Here is a 12,874-nt window from a genome sequence, read left to right on the forward strand (position 1 = left end):
GAACTTGAATCCGAGGTCCACAGGGACCTTCAAGACCGTAACGCGTGTCCCCGTCGCTAGGCGAACAGTAACGATGTCACCCAACCACGCTTTCAGCGCCTCAGCATACAGCTGACTTCCTTCTATCAAGGAGCGTCGAGCATAGTTGCCCGACGCCCCGGAATCGATGAGGATCTTCCATGGCTTTTCGAAGCCTTTTAAAGTCGCCTCCACGACCAGCAAGCCCGGCTTGGATATACATTCTGTGTTCAAGAGCACGGAGCTCTTCGAGGCTGGGCTCTGTTGACCTATGCCTCCCTGAGGCTCAACAGAACTCAGTTCTCCTCCGGCAAGTTGCCCCGCGCCTACTGGGTGGTGTCGTATCCCCGCGACGAACCAGACTGGTAGGCGCTGGTGCGATGGTTGGAAGAACCTTGACACGCCTTGCGCAGAGAGCAATCGTTCCGAAGATGATGGGTATCTCCATAGACAAAACACCGTCGTGTGTTTTGTGCTGCCCGGCAGCTCGGAGCTCTGCTCTTTAGTCCTAAGCATAGCTGCGAACCATGGGCATAGGCCTTCTCGACGAGCTGTCGGAGTGTGCATTCCAACCAAGTCGTGCCGACTTGAAATTGAATTTGGCATTCAATGCCACATTCACTGCCTTTTCAAACGAAGGCGGATGCAAACGGAAGACTTCCATTCTGGCCACACCAGTGCGGAGGCCTTCCATATACACTGTGACCGCCTCCGGAAGGGGATCTGCTATCATCCCAGCAATGAGAGTGCGCATCTCTTCGACAAAGTCCACCAATTCGTTGTTGCCCTCGGCCGGGCGGAAAGGAAACGGACTGCACGCGATATGCTTGATCAGGCGGCGAGAACACTCATGAGAGCTGCAATTACAGCTCTGACCAGGAGGGGACTGCAGCTTCGACCGAAGTGACGCACGTCAGCGCCCATTCTTGCGCTCGGCCACCGAACATTAAGATGGCTAGCGCCACGCGCTGTTGCTCGGTCTGGGGCATGGCGGATGCGATGGCCATCTCGACCTCTCTCACCCAGAGCAGGAGATTCTGTCCATCCTTCCCCTCGAAGACCTTAACGCTCACCATGAGCGGCTTAGGGCGGAGAGAATCATCCATCACTGACGGTGGCATCATAGACGCAAATGATGAAGACATCTTCTGCTGCAGGCGCTCTAGCAGCGCATTTTCGTGATTTAAAAACGCCTCTAGACGCGCACCAACTGCCTTGGGGCCTTGCGCTGCAAGGTGTTGCACGCCCTTAGGGCTTAGCAAGGACATTTGTTTGTTAAGCCCGTCCTGCATGCCCTGGGGCAAAGAGAAAATTGTTCCATCCTCACAGAGGATCAGTTTAAACGACTCAGGTGTAGGACGACTACGAGTGCTACCAAGTGCAGCGGGCTGCCGTAGCTTTGCGCTTTGATGGAGCATAAGTTAGGTCACCGACCTTCGTTCTATACTTAGAACAAGTACGAGGTTAGCGGATCGCAATCCGCTTACTCCAAGAGTAATTATTGCCTTTACCCAAGGCTAATTAACTCTTCCGTTTAAATCAAAAACTGACTTTATTTATTTTTATCTGCGGCAAAGCCGCCAAATTCTTAACATTTAGATTTTCCTAAATGTATATAGTAAAATTTATAAACATGCATGACTACTGGCTACCCAGCCACATACCGTATTCTTATTTGGGTGCAGTCACACCATGCCCATCGCGTGTGACACACACCCCTGTTACCAGGGTACGTGTAACCCCGTTTCATGTGGTGCACTATTGTTTGGCGTATATATACTAGGGTGGGTTTTTTAAATTTCTACGGCTTAACTTGGTGACGATGCTGCTTAGCCCTGAGTTCGTGCGACTCATCGCTTCGCAAGGACCTGAATTTAGGGTTATTTGATTCCCAGAGGTATTCACCAAGAGCACTTATTCGCTTCATGGTGATGAACGCTCGAATGTCATGTACCAACATTACAGCGCGATTTGAAAAGGTTGTACAGACATGATCCATTATTGTCGCGCTGCGCCTATCCGGACAAATGTTAGCCGAAACAACACCAATAGCCTGCTCGCACCATGCGGAACCTGCTGTTTATTCTACAAATAAAACTTGTCGAGCATATCCATATTTACGAGCACGTCACAGTAAGTAATTACATATTGGCTGGCGTTCATTGGTCTTGATAAATCAAGATGCTTATAGAAGCTTGTGGAAGGATCTAGAAAGACAGTCTTAGAGGTAGCACAGAGCAGCAGACTAAGGATCTAAACATATTCACTTCGATTTTTACCTTCTACTCAACAGATTAACAGCCGCACCAAGCCTTTCTCTACAAGCAACATCCTCGCCCACTATGGCCAATAAGCGAACCGAAGTCCTTCTAGGGAGTGGTAACGACTACCACTGGGAGTTTAACAGGAGGGTCTCCTGGGGCACATCATGGCCGTCAAGGAAGAGAGTGGACGTCGCGGAGGTCTGGCTAGTGGTTGATGCCACGGCGCACGGCATCATCGCTCAAAGCGTTGAGATCCAGCATCAGACCAAGATACGGTCGACTACGCGCACCATGGAATCATGGGGAACCCTCCGCGATTTCTACAATCGCTCGACTCTTCACAACCGTGTGGTGATGACTCGTCGACTGCACGAGTTCAAGATGGAAAGTGAGGAAAGCATGGCAGAGCATCTGAACTCATTTGATGAGCTGGTTGTGGGACTCCAGACTACGGGAGAGCCAGTTGATGAGTCACATCAACTGGTGTTTCTTCTCAGCAGTCTACCGTCAGAGTACAACTTAAATTCGTCGATTGTGGAGAACGCGAAGGACATTACGTAAGTTGAAGTTAAGGAGAAGCTGCTCAAGGAATCGGAGAAGCTGCAAAGGAAGGAGGCTAGGAGAAAGCGATCTGCGTAACTGAAAACGCTAGCAGATTCAAAGGTGGACGGAACAATGGACAGAAGGGTGGTCCTCCACACAAAAACGGCGGATTCAACGGCAAGTGTTTTAACTATGACCAGTTTAGGCACAGGAAGCGGAGCTGCCCGGCCAGTAAGAGGTCCGACAGCGACGACACGGTGTTTGATGTTGGTGAAGGAAAGTCATCAGGATGGCTGCTTGGCAGTGGGGCAACTTCCCACATGATCCCACACGGGAAGGACTTGTTTGATTACAAGAGCCTTAAAGCTAGCATTGAAGTCACAATTGCAAATGGGAAGAAGTTGCTCGTTAAAGAAGCTGGCACGGTGAATCAGTCACGGAATTTCCATCTCGCTCAATGACAAAAACGACACGTGCGGAAAGATTTCATTAGGCCTATGAGGATCTCCTCGAAGGGTGGTGCCGAGTACATTCTTACGTTTGTGAACGATTCTTCAAAAAATGTGGCGATCTCTATAATCAAGAGCAAGAGTGAAATGGCTTGTAAGTTCAAGGAGTTTCTGACGCCTTATGAGAGCCAATGGGGTGCGCGACTGAGGTTTTTACTATCTGACAACGGAACTGAATTTGTAAACAAGACAATGGCTGGAATATGTCAACAGAACTGCATTTGTACACCAGCGTTCCGTTCCAAAAGCCCTCAGCAGAACGGAGTGGCGGAGCGTATGAACAGGTTTACCGTGGAGAAGGCCCGCGGAATGTTGCATTACAAGAGCGTCTCGACGGAATGGTGGACGGAAGCGGTAAACACATTGGTTTATTTAATCAACCGCTCGAGCAATACGACCCATCCAGAATCACACTCTACGAGCTGGCTCTCAGGATGAAGCCATTAATGAATCACTTGCGCGTGATTGGTTCGTACGGCTACGTTCGCATTGACAATGTGAAACGGACCAATGCTATCACGTGTTTGACTTGGAGAATGCCAAGATCAAAGTGACTCGCTCTGTGAAGTCGGACGAGCGTGAGGTGGGCGGTATTTACGACACGCAAGAGGTCAAACCGGAACGAATCATTCAAGTAATGAAGGATGGTGATGAAGGCAAGGTTCAGCATCAAGTGGATCGACAGCCGGGTTCGGACGATCCGATGGAAGCTGTCGAAGAGCCAGTTGCGGATGTCGAAATGGATGATATTGATCACGCGCCAAGCATCAATGTGCAGCGGCTGATGCCGTTTGAGAGCCCTGTACAAACAGACTTGAGCTCATGGAGTATCATCAACCGATTCGAGTGCAACACGAAGATCGTTCGGTGATTCGGCCTGAAGTGGAGTAAGACGTGAGCCGGTGCTAACGATAAGGAACGACCCAGATGACAAAGAGTCGGCAGAAGGCAGTGAAGGTTCACCAACTCCGGAATGTGCTAGGATTGACGAGGATTGACTAATTGCAGCTGTTCTTGCCTATGCTGTTAGCATTGACGATGATACGGACCAACCTACTATATATACACCCTGGGAGCAGGGGGGGTGTCACACGAGATGGGCATGGTGTGAATGCACCCAAATAAGAATACGGTACGTGGCTGGGTAGCCAGTAGCTATGCATGTATTTAGATTTACTATATATATTTAGGATACTTATACATTTAGAGTTAGGCGGCCCTTTGCCGCAGATAAAACAAATAAATACAATTTACATGCTAAAGAGAGAAGTTCATCAGCCTTGGGTTAAGGTTCTAACTACTCTTGGAGGTAGCGGATTGCAATCCACTACACTCGTACTTGTTCTTCTGAAGAACGTTAGGTCGGTGACCTAACTTACGCTTCCTCTAAGCACATAGATAGGGCAGCCCCGCTGAAAACTACGTATGCTCAAACAATAGCAAGCGGCGATGCGATGAAATGGCGTGAAGCAATGGATGCTGAGCTTCGCTTTTATGAAAAAAATGGAACGTGGACATTGAAGCCACGAGGAAAAATTAAATGTACAATTGGATCACGATGGGTATTTGCCAAAAAGCGTAATCAAAATGGCGATGTCGTGCGATACAAGGCACGACTGGTCGCGAAATGAATCAAGCAAAAACAAGGCGCCGATTTATTCGAGACTTATTCTCCGGTCGAGTTGGGTGAGGCAGACGTGGTTATGCGATTCGTCAGCAAGATGCCAAGAGCGCGGATAACCCATGCGCATCAGGATTGAAGCTGTAATCAAATCAGTCACCAACAACGGAAGAAGAACGGTCGGCGATGCGATCCAAGCCTTATCGCTCTTTGATTGGATGCTTGCTGTACAAAACGACATGGACTCGACCGGATATTGCGTACGTGGTAACACAGCTATCACGACTTTTGGAGAACCCGAGACTACATCATTGGAGCGCAACGATTAGAGTGGTAAGGTACTTGAAGATTACGAACCAAATCGAGATCGTCTACCGAGGAAGTGGGAGCGTTGCGGTCAAAGCATACTCGGATGCAGATTGGGGCAGCAGCACCGATAATAGACGTTCGGTTTCGGGAGTTATGGTCATGATTGCGAGCGCACCAGTGGTATTTAACTCGAAATATTAGCGGAGGGTTTCGCTAAGTTCAGCTGAAGCTGAGTATATGGCTCTCAGCCTTTGTACGCAGGGACGCGGGTATTGCTAAGAGACATGGGACACGAGCAAATTGAAGGAACACAGGTTTGGGAAGAAAACCAAAATGCGATCGCGTCATCAAATAATGCCGTATACCACGCTAGGACGAAGCATGTGGACATCAAGCACCACTTTATTCGCGAGAACGTGCAAAGAGGACTGTTGAAAATCGACTATATTGACACGAAGGGTCAGCTTGCGGATATGCTGACAAAGGCACTTGGAACCAAGATGCTAAAGTATCTGCGCAAAGTTTCCGGAATCAAGGTCATGTCAGCGACAAAGCACGCGCAGCATTAGCGGTGAGTGGGAGTGTTGAGATCACACCGCTGAATGCATGGTGTACAGGCAGATGACGTCACCATATTTACGAGCACGCCACAGTAAGTAATTACATATTGGTTGTTGTTCATTGGTCTAGATAATTGAGGATGCTTATAGAAGCTTCTAGAAGGATCTAGAAAGACAGACTTAGAGGTAGCACAGAGTAGCGAACTAAGGACCTAAATATATTCCCTTCGGTTTTGCCTTCTACTCAACAGGGAGTAAATATTTACTGGAATGTAGCTCAATCGATTAAGAGTGCATCTGTAAATTAGTAATGGGCTTAGTGACTTCTGTATGATGTCTAATCACATTTATAGAACGTTTTTATACACATTTCTGGAAGGAAATTTGTAGCTTGATGTTGCGTAATTGTTGCTTGGATGGTATGGTTGAAGCTGTCATCGCCCCCTACCATCACGTGCATCGTAAGACCGTGCGGTCCCATTTTGAGCTTCAATGCACCGACGATGTAGCACCGGCGCGTCAGTTCGTCGAATAAGTGGACAGCTTTTGCCATTGCAAATGGTTTAAACCTGTTTTCGTTGACCAAGTTATTACACGTGATACCTCCATACCGCAATCGGGCATGGCTTTTGTATAGTAGCGCACGATCGCGTTTATTCTGTAAAAATCCTCTTAAAGCTGGACCTTGGCGAAATTGGGTCATAGAGATACTTCAACCAAATTGTCAGCAAATACCAGTCTATGTTTCAGAAACGAGAAGCCCAGGAGCCATGTGATTGACGAGAGATGTCGTTGGTTCCGCCGATGTTAGTGAACGCTCTCGCATTGCGGGCAGTGAAAGCTTAAAAAGTCGGTTTACCGATCGAGAAGTGCAGCTGATAGCGGTCAACCAGACCGCTGGACCTGACTGAATGGCTGCATCGCCTGGATTTTGAGGACCGATCGCTTTTGAACACTTTCCGTCGAGTTGTTGTCTTTGTGCTGGCCATCGTTGGCGCCGTTGTTGTTGCTGATGATCACATCGTCAATTTGGCTTGCCCGGAGTAGCCTTGACTAATCTTTTATGAATCGCAGTCGCCCACACTCATGTTTGTCGGGAACAGGTCTTTACCAGAGACTATTTCCGATCCATCACTGCCCTAATGCGGACCCAAAACTTGACTATGTTCAAGAAACGCGCTGCCCGTCTCCATTTTTTAAATTCATGATGTATTCGAAGACAAGAAAAATTGGCTTGATAAAGCCTGACTCTGAAGTGGCGAGTTTGGTTGAGGGAACGGGTGGGGATCAGCGTGGTATACTGTCTTTGCCGCTGGAGACGCTTTATTTGCTTGAGCTGTTGCTGGAAATTCAAGAAGTAATGCCACTGGGATAGCTGATATACCAACTCAATATTTTAGCGTTCGGAAATTGGGAGGCTGTTTAAATGCATATCTTGCGTACTTTCTCGTACACCAATCATTTTTAAGAAGCGTTTAACAAAGTCACTTAAGGCGAAGTAATTGTAATCTTCTTATCACCCTGATGAGACTTTCAGCTAAGTAAACGTTATTTGACGAAACAAAACTGTGCTATACATGTCACAATCAACGGGTGCTGGTGTGACCTTTATGTCGAGCAGACGCCAATTGCAGCAGGGCGGAATATATCATGTGTACGTGAAGCCGGCAAGAGTGCCCATGAGTATCGAGCTAGATTCGCGCCTCATAAAAATTAAAATTAAAATTAATGAATTACAACCTGTAAATTCATTCACATGTTATCTAGTGTATCAAACATAACCCTCAAAATATATGGTTCTCAGACCATTCGCTGTCTAATTGGTCCAATCAAAAACAACCAGAATATTGATTTCACGTACTATCATGTCAATAATGAAGCTAGACAATGCAGTCTTTGTGCTTGCTTTGCTGCTGCTTGTCAGTGTAAACAGCGCCTTCGCCACGAAAAACTCTACCGCGATGTTGCTTGGGTCTAGATCTTTAGGACTCGAGAATCTGAGAGCAAAGAGCGATAATAGCGGGAATGCAAGGAGAAAGAGAATGAGGACAGGGTATTCAACGTATTTGATTTTGCGGCTTCTGTCATCGCAAGTTTCAGAACTCCCCTTAAGTCTACGATCAAGGTGGAAGGTGATGAACTACTGCAAATTTATAAAGCCTTGAAGTTTGGGTATGACACTTATTCAACAGCCTTCGAATCGTTGGGGATGAAAGTGTTCGTATCAAGCGATACACTAACAAAATGGGATGCAATTGACTTGCTAAGTAGTTCTAACTATAATGTATGGCGCCAATTCATTTCGAATCATAAATTAATTGAATATAATTCGCTTGTGAGCTCATTGATGTTTTTTCAGTGTTCTGATGAGATGTTGGCTCACGTTTGAAAGGAAAAAATCGCAAACATCTTCCACGACACCTCAAAAGTCACAGTCAGTTTCAACAATTCACCCCATTCAGATGAGTGATATTTGACGTGGATCAAACCATGAAGAAGTCATGCTCGAAGTGGTCGTTGATGCTGCCGAGTCAAACATATGTCAAAGTGGGACAACTTTCGACAAAACATGCGTTTCTTGCTTATTCTGAGTCCTACAATCACATTTTCAACGCCTAAAGGTATCAAAATGTCATGCTCTTTGCCGCAGCAGCTAGCGATCGATGAGTTGTACGATCCAGGAGCCGTTTAAATTTTGGACTTCGTATTTTGTAAGGTGCTTCGCCTCGAAATTAATACAAATAGTGTTGTGTAGAACCGCCCAGTCCAAAATTATGCTCGCATCCTGTTTGACTTGCAAGACCTCGTCGCGAGTCACAACGAAGAGACAAATACAATATCTTGACTCTCCATCGTGTCACCCGGGCAATATATTCGACGGATGCGCATAACCTTCGAACAAAATCTATTGGATCCGGCTACTGTGCACCAGCTCGCAATCATTTCTGCTGAGAAATGGTCAAGCACTGCATGCCACGCGCGCGTGCACTATGGCGGCCGGCTGTCCTAACGATTAGTCGCTCGATCAGGCCGCTGGGTAATTTGTACGGCTGCACGAGAAGCGTGACGCATGTTTGACCACAGATAACATGGTAACGAGCACGTTCGTCGCACCCATCTCAAGTCTCCTGGCCACTTACTTCAATACAAAGTCGAAGGCTCAACTAACTTTGTTGCAGGGTAGTGTAAGCGTTCTGTATTAAAGTTTAGCCTTTGGTGCAACTCACGCTCGACTGGAATATACCTTTTTCTTAGCTGGCTGATGTCCAAATGCTAAGTTGCAACAAGACTTGTAGGTACCTAGGCTTCCCATTTGAACCAAGCTAAACGAACAGAAAGTCATTGGATCAACTCTTTTAAATTCATCGAAGCAAGACATCTACGTGCGCGCACTTCGACTTGCTGATCAAAATACGATGCTCGCGACTCTGGCACTACAAGCAACAGTTCTCGATCTCAAAGCTGGCTGTGAGACACTGGAAGTTGATATCAAATTATTTCGCCCAAGCCACGAGCACTATCGCGTTGCGAAGCACGCGTAGCTCACCCGGAGCGAGTTTGTGTAACAAAGCGACGGAGGAGTTGAATTCTGGAGCTAAAATACGCTCGTCATGCGTCAGCGTCTACAATTTATGTTTGCGGAGAGTGCGACGAATAACCGCAACAATACAGCGATGAGCGTCTCGCTGCTAGCCTTCATGCCACTTAAATGCACAACAGTAAACTTTTTCACGATTTCTTCATTCTAACACGGTGAGATGCAATACTTGAGTCCAGCGGTGGCATGTGGAGAGTGGCTTGGACTTGAAGGTATACGGAGCACTAGTTGGTCCCGTGAAATTTACTCCTCCAGAAGATCGCACAGCATATAGACTTCAACAGCAGATATACCTTCATGCTGAACTTGGCCGCATTATAAGAAAGACAATAGGTGACAAAATGCGGCGGCATATCAGTGTTATATTGGGAGGCTTTGGTCTGCATGTGTCTCGAGACTTAAAGCTGCAATAGCTGTAATATCTCATTATTGAACGTGTTGTGTGTCTGTTCCGACTGCACTTCGTACTGCGGCACATTAAGCTCACTCAATCAAATTTTGTTTAAAGAGCTGCCCAGATCGTATGATGGCTCGAGTACACAGTTTGTGTGGTACACACTTAGCTACTGATTAACTTAGTGTGCGACTACGCCAATCAGTAGCTAGTTACAATTAGGTACAATTATCCTCCTATAGGTTAATATTAGGATTAATATAAAAACCACTTCAGTCTTAAGTTGATTAAGAGATCCATCCACACACACAGTGGTAAGTGGGGCGCAAATGAGAGCCACGCAAGAACACCAAGCTATAAGGAAAATCTACCTCAGTGCGAGAGTACTTGTAACCAGCTGTCCCATTACAAGGGCGGCTGGGTGTCAGTAACACCGTCCCCAGATTTGTGAAGCGGTGCAAGTCCTTACGTATACTGGACTGTTAAACGATTACGCACGAAGCGCGATTGTCAGAAACAGAAGACGGATCCATTCAGAACGTGCGTGAAGCTGTGATAGCATCGGTGTAGAAGCCGAATTGATGAGCAACGACTTAGCTGAGTGCCTGGGACAAAGTCTTGAGGGCAGAAATAGCCGTGGACCGCGTTTAAGATAAGGCAAAAAAATCTGAAAGGATACTGCGGTTTCTTGAGTGTATCTCTTCTGGGACTTCTGGTGACATACAGTCCACAAAATGAGCCACGGGACGGGACGTTATATACTGCTATAATCTGAAATCATCAATATGGAGTCTGGTTGCAAGGTTTAAGAAGGACTGTGTGTTGCTGTATCTTGTGTCAGAAATGATGGAGAAAATGAAACGGTTGCTTGTTGCTGTACCTGTCCTACAAGCAGTGGAGAGGAGCTGTAAAGGGGTTCAGCGTACTTAGAGTGTAACTGAGTTACACGTACCCTTGTATAGAGGGGTAGGTCACATAAGATGGTATGACCGTACAAAGGTGTGATTTACACAAGTCAGGGCCTTCGCACTGGCGTGGCTAGAATGGAAGTCTTCCGTGTCCATCTCAGTGTGAAGTTGGCTTTGAATGCCGCATTCAACTTCAAGTCAGCACGACTTGGTTGGAATGCACACCCTCAGAGCTCGTCGAGCGGGTCTGAGCCAACGGATCTCAGCTATACTGAGAAAGAGGATGGAAAGCTCCTGTGATATCACATAATGATGTGGCTACGCCGTTACAAGAAGCCACGACGTGGCGGTTTATGCATATGAATAAGGTTTTTTTATATAATTAGGAAACCCCAAGTTAAGATAGAGGCGGCTCTGTCGCAAATATAGCAGATAAATACAGTTTCAATTTTAAACTGAAGAGTGTATTCGCCTTGATTAAGGTTTTGGGTACTCTTGGAGGTAGCGAAATGCGATCCGCTACACTCCAACCGGATCTGGTATAGAACGTAAGGTCAGTGACCTTAGTAAGCTTCCTCTTAGCAAAGAGCTACGGCAGCCCCGCTGCAATCAATATCAAACCCTGCAAGTCATATGTGCCGCAACAAGCTGTTCGTTAATACAAACGAGTGTCTTTGGCGTCGACGAAATGTTTTTTTGGCGCCTCATTGTGAGAATGTGATATGGGCAGACCCCACAAATACCAATGACATCGTAGATTGAACAGTGACATTGTCTCAAGCGACCAAAGGAAGTGGTTTGGCCTGGTCAACTAGTTACTCAAACATGGTACGAGTCACGCCGACATGGCACTGCTCCTTACCAATCTACTAAGGTGTCAAACGGTGCCAAGGCGTGGCAAAACAGACGGTCTTCGAAGCTGTGGATGAAAGCTTCATGGGTAGTCCAATTTCAACTGGCTCGGCCATTCTATGTCATCTGGAACGCTACAACTTTGTCATTGGATATAATTTATTCCAGACTCATGTTATGGTCTTGAATGATCAATAAAGGAAGGCGAGAAAAATACCCAGTTCATGGCAAGAAAATCCTCGTCACAAAGAATGTTTTGTCAAGCTCAAGATATAATTGATTGACCCATAATTTTTATAGAATATGTCGTAGCGCACAGCGATATCGTCATTACATCTAGAGCAGAGATTAACAAATGCTATTATGCTATGCCGAGTGTGCCTTTTAGATAAGGTATGCGCTGCAATGTAGTGACAAGGGCGGGTGGGTTTCGCGTCAGCGATCGCACGTCATGATGGTTACGTTACCAATAAAGGATATTAATTGTACAGCGTAAAGGCAAAATGCAGCATGTGTTGCATTGTTAAAAGTTTAGTGGTGTACGTACACATTACACCGGACTTTGAAGCAAAGCTCAGGAACTGGAACCGGTGACAGATCCCTAAGGGAGGGGTCTCGCTATTCAATACATATAGATTTACAATCAAAGATATTTGCTAAGGAGACCATTGTGTTTAGTGCGGTGTACATACTACCGTGTTTGTATACAATAAGACGTACACGTGCGATTCATTAACCTCTCACGTACCAAAGCACTGACACCAAGGATTCGTAATCACGTCAAGCTTTGCAAATAGTTGTTTGATCATTAAATATATCAAGACGCACATAATACATGTAAGTCTTGGTATTGCAAACAAAGTACCCAATCATTTAAAGACCTCGGTTCCGCTTCTAAGTGACCCGTCAAAACACATTTTCTATGCATTCGATAACGCAGGCTTGGAAGTCAGTACATCTTTTTCACGCCACTGCCATTCATTAATTTTGTTTACATACAAAGGAAATTGTTGTCAAGTACTGTTCATTATAATCAAATTGACATCTAACTGTATGAATCTTACAAATGGAAGTCACTCACTCAATAATATGTATTGTCGCAGGGAAGATGACAATCACCGCTAGTTCAAATGGCCGATTTGCTACAATGCGCAGACGCCCTTCTCTGTCTCTTACTGCATTAGCTACTTATGTTCGCCTTGCTCTTTTTTTGGCCAACCGTCTCAACTCGACAAATCGGACCACAGTCCCCGACCACGTCACCGCACGTTTCGGTTTTTTCTAGAATTGATTGAAAA

General features: G+C 46.2%; 2 protein-coding genes across 2 annotated transcripts; one reads left to right on the top strand and one right to left on the bottom strand.

The window, feature by feature from the left end:
- Positions 1-3,322: 3,322 nt before the first annotated feature.
- PHALS_03808 (uncharacterized protein) lies at positions 3,323-4,205 on the top strand (the record flags this gene model as incomplete). The annotated part of the gene is made up of 3 exons (XM_024718094.1): positions 3,323-3,470; positions 3,524-3,802; positions 3,886-4,205. The coding sequence occupies 3 exons, from the start codon at positions 3,323-3,325 to the stop codon at positions 4,203-4,205; spliced, it is 747 nt and encodes a 248-aa protein (XP_024583527.1).
- Positions 4,206-6,161: 1,956 nt separating this feature from the next.
- PHALS_03809 (uncharacterized protein) lies at positions 6,162-6,527 on the bottom strand (the record flags this gene model as incomplete). The annotated part of the gene is made up of 1 exon (XM_024718095.1): positions 6,162-6,527. The coding sequence occupies one exon, from the start codon at positions 6,525-6,527 to the stop codon at positions 6,162-6,164; it is 366 nt and encodes a 121-aa protein (XP_024583528.1).
- Positions 6,528-12,874: the final 6,347 nt, after the last annotated feature.

The sequence above is a fragment of the Plasmopara halstedii genome, assembly GCF_900000015.1.
Source record: "Plasmopara halstedii genome assembly, contig: Scaffold_2386, whole genome shotgun sequence".
In the NCBI taxonomy this organism is placed as follows: domain Eukaryota; phylum Oomycota; class Peronosporomycetes; order Peronosporales; family Peronosporaceae; genus Plasmopara; species Plasmopara halstedii.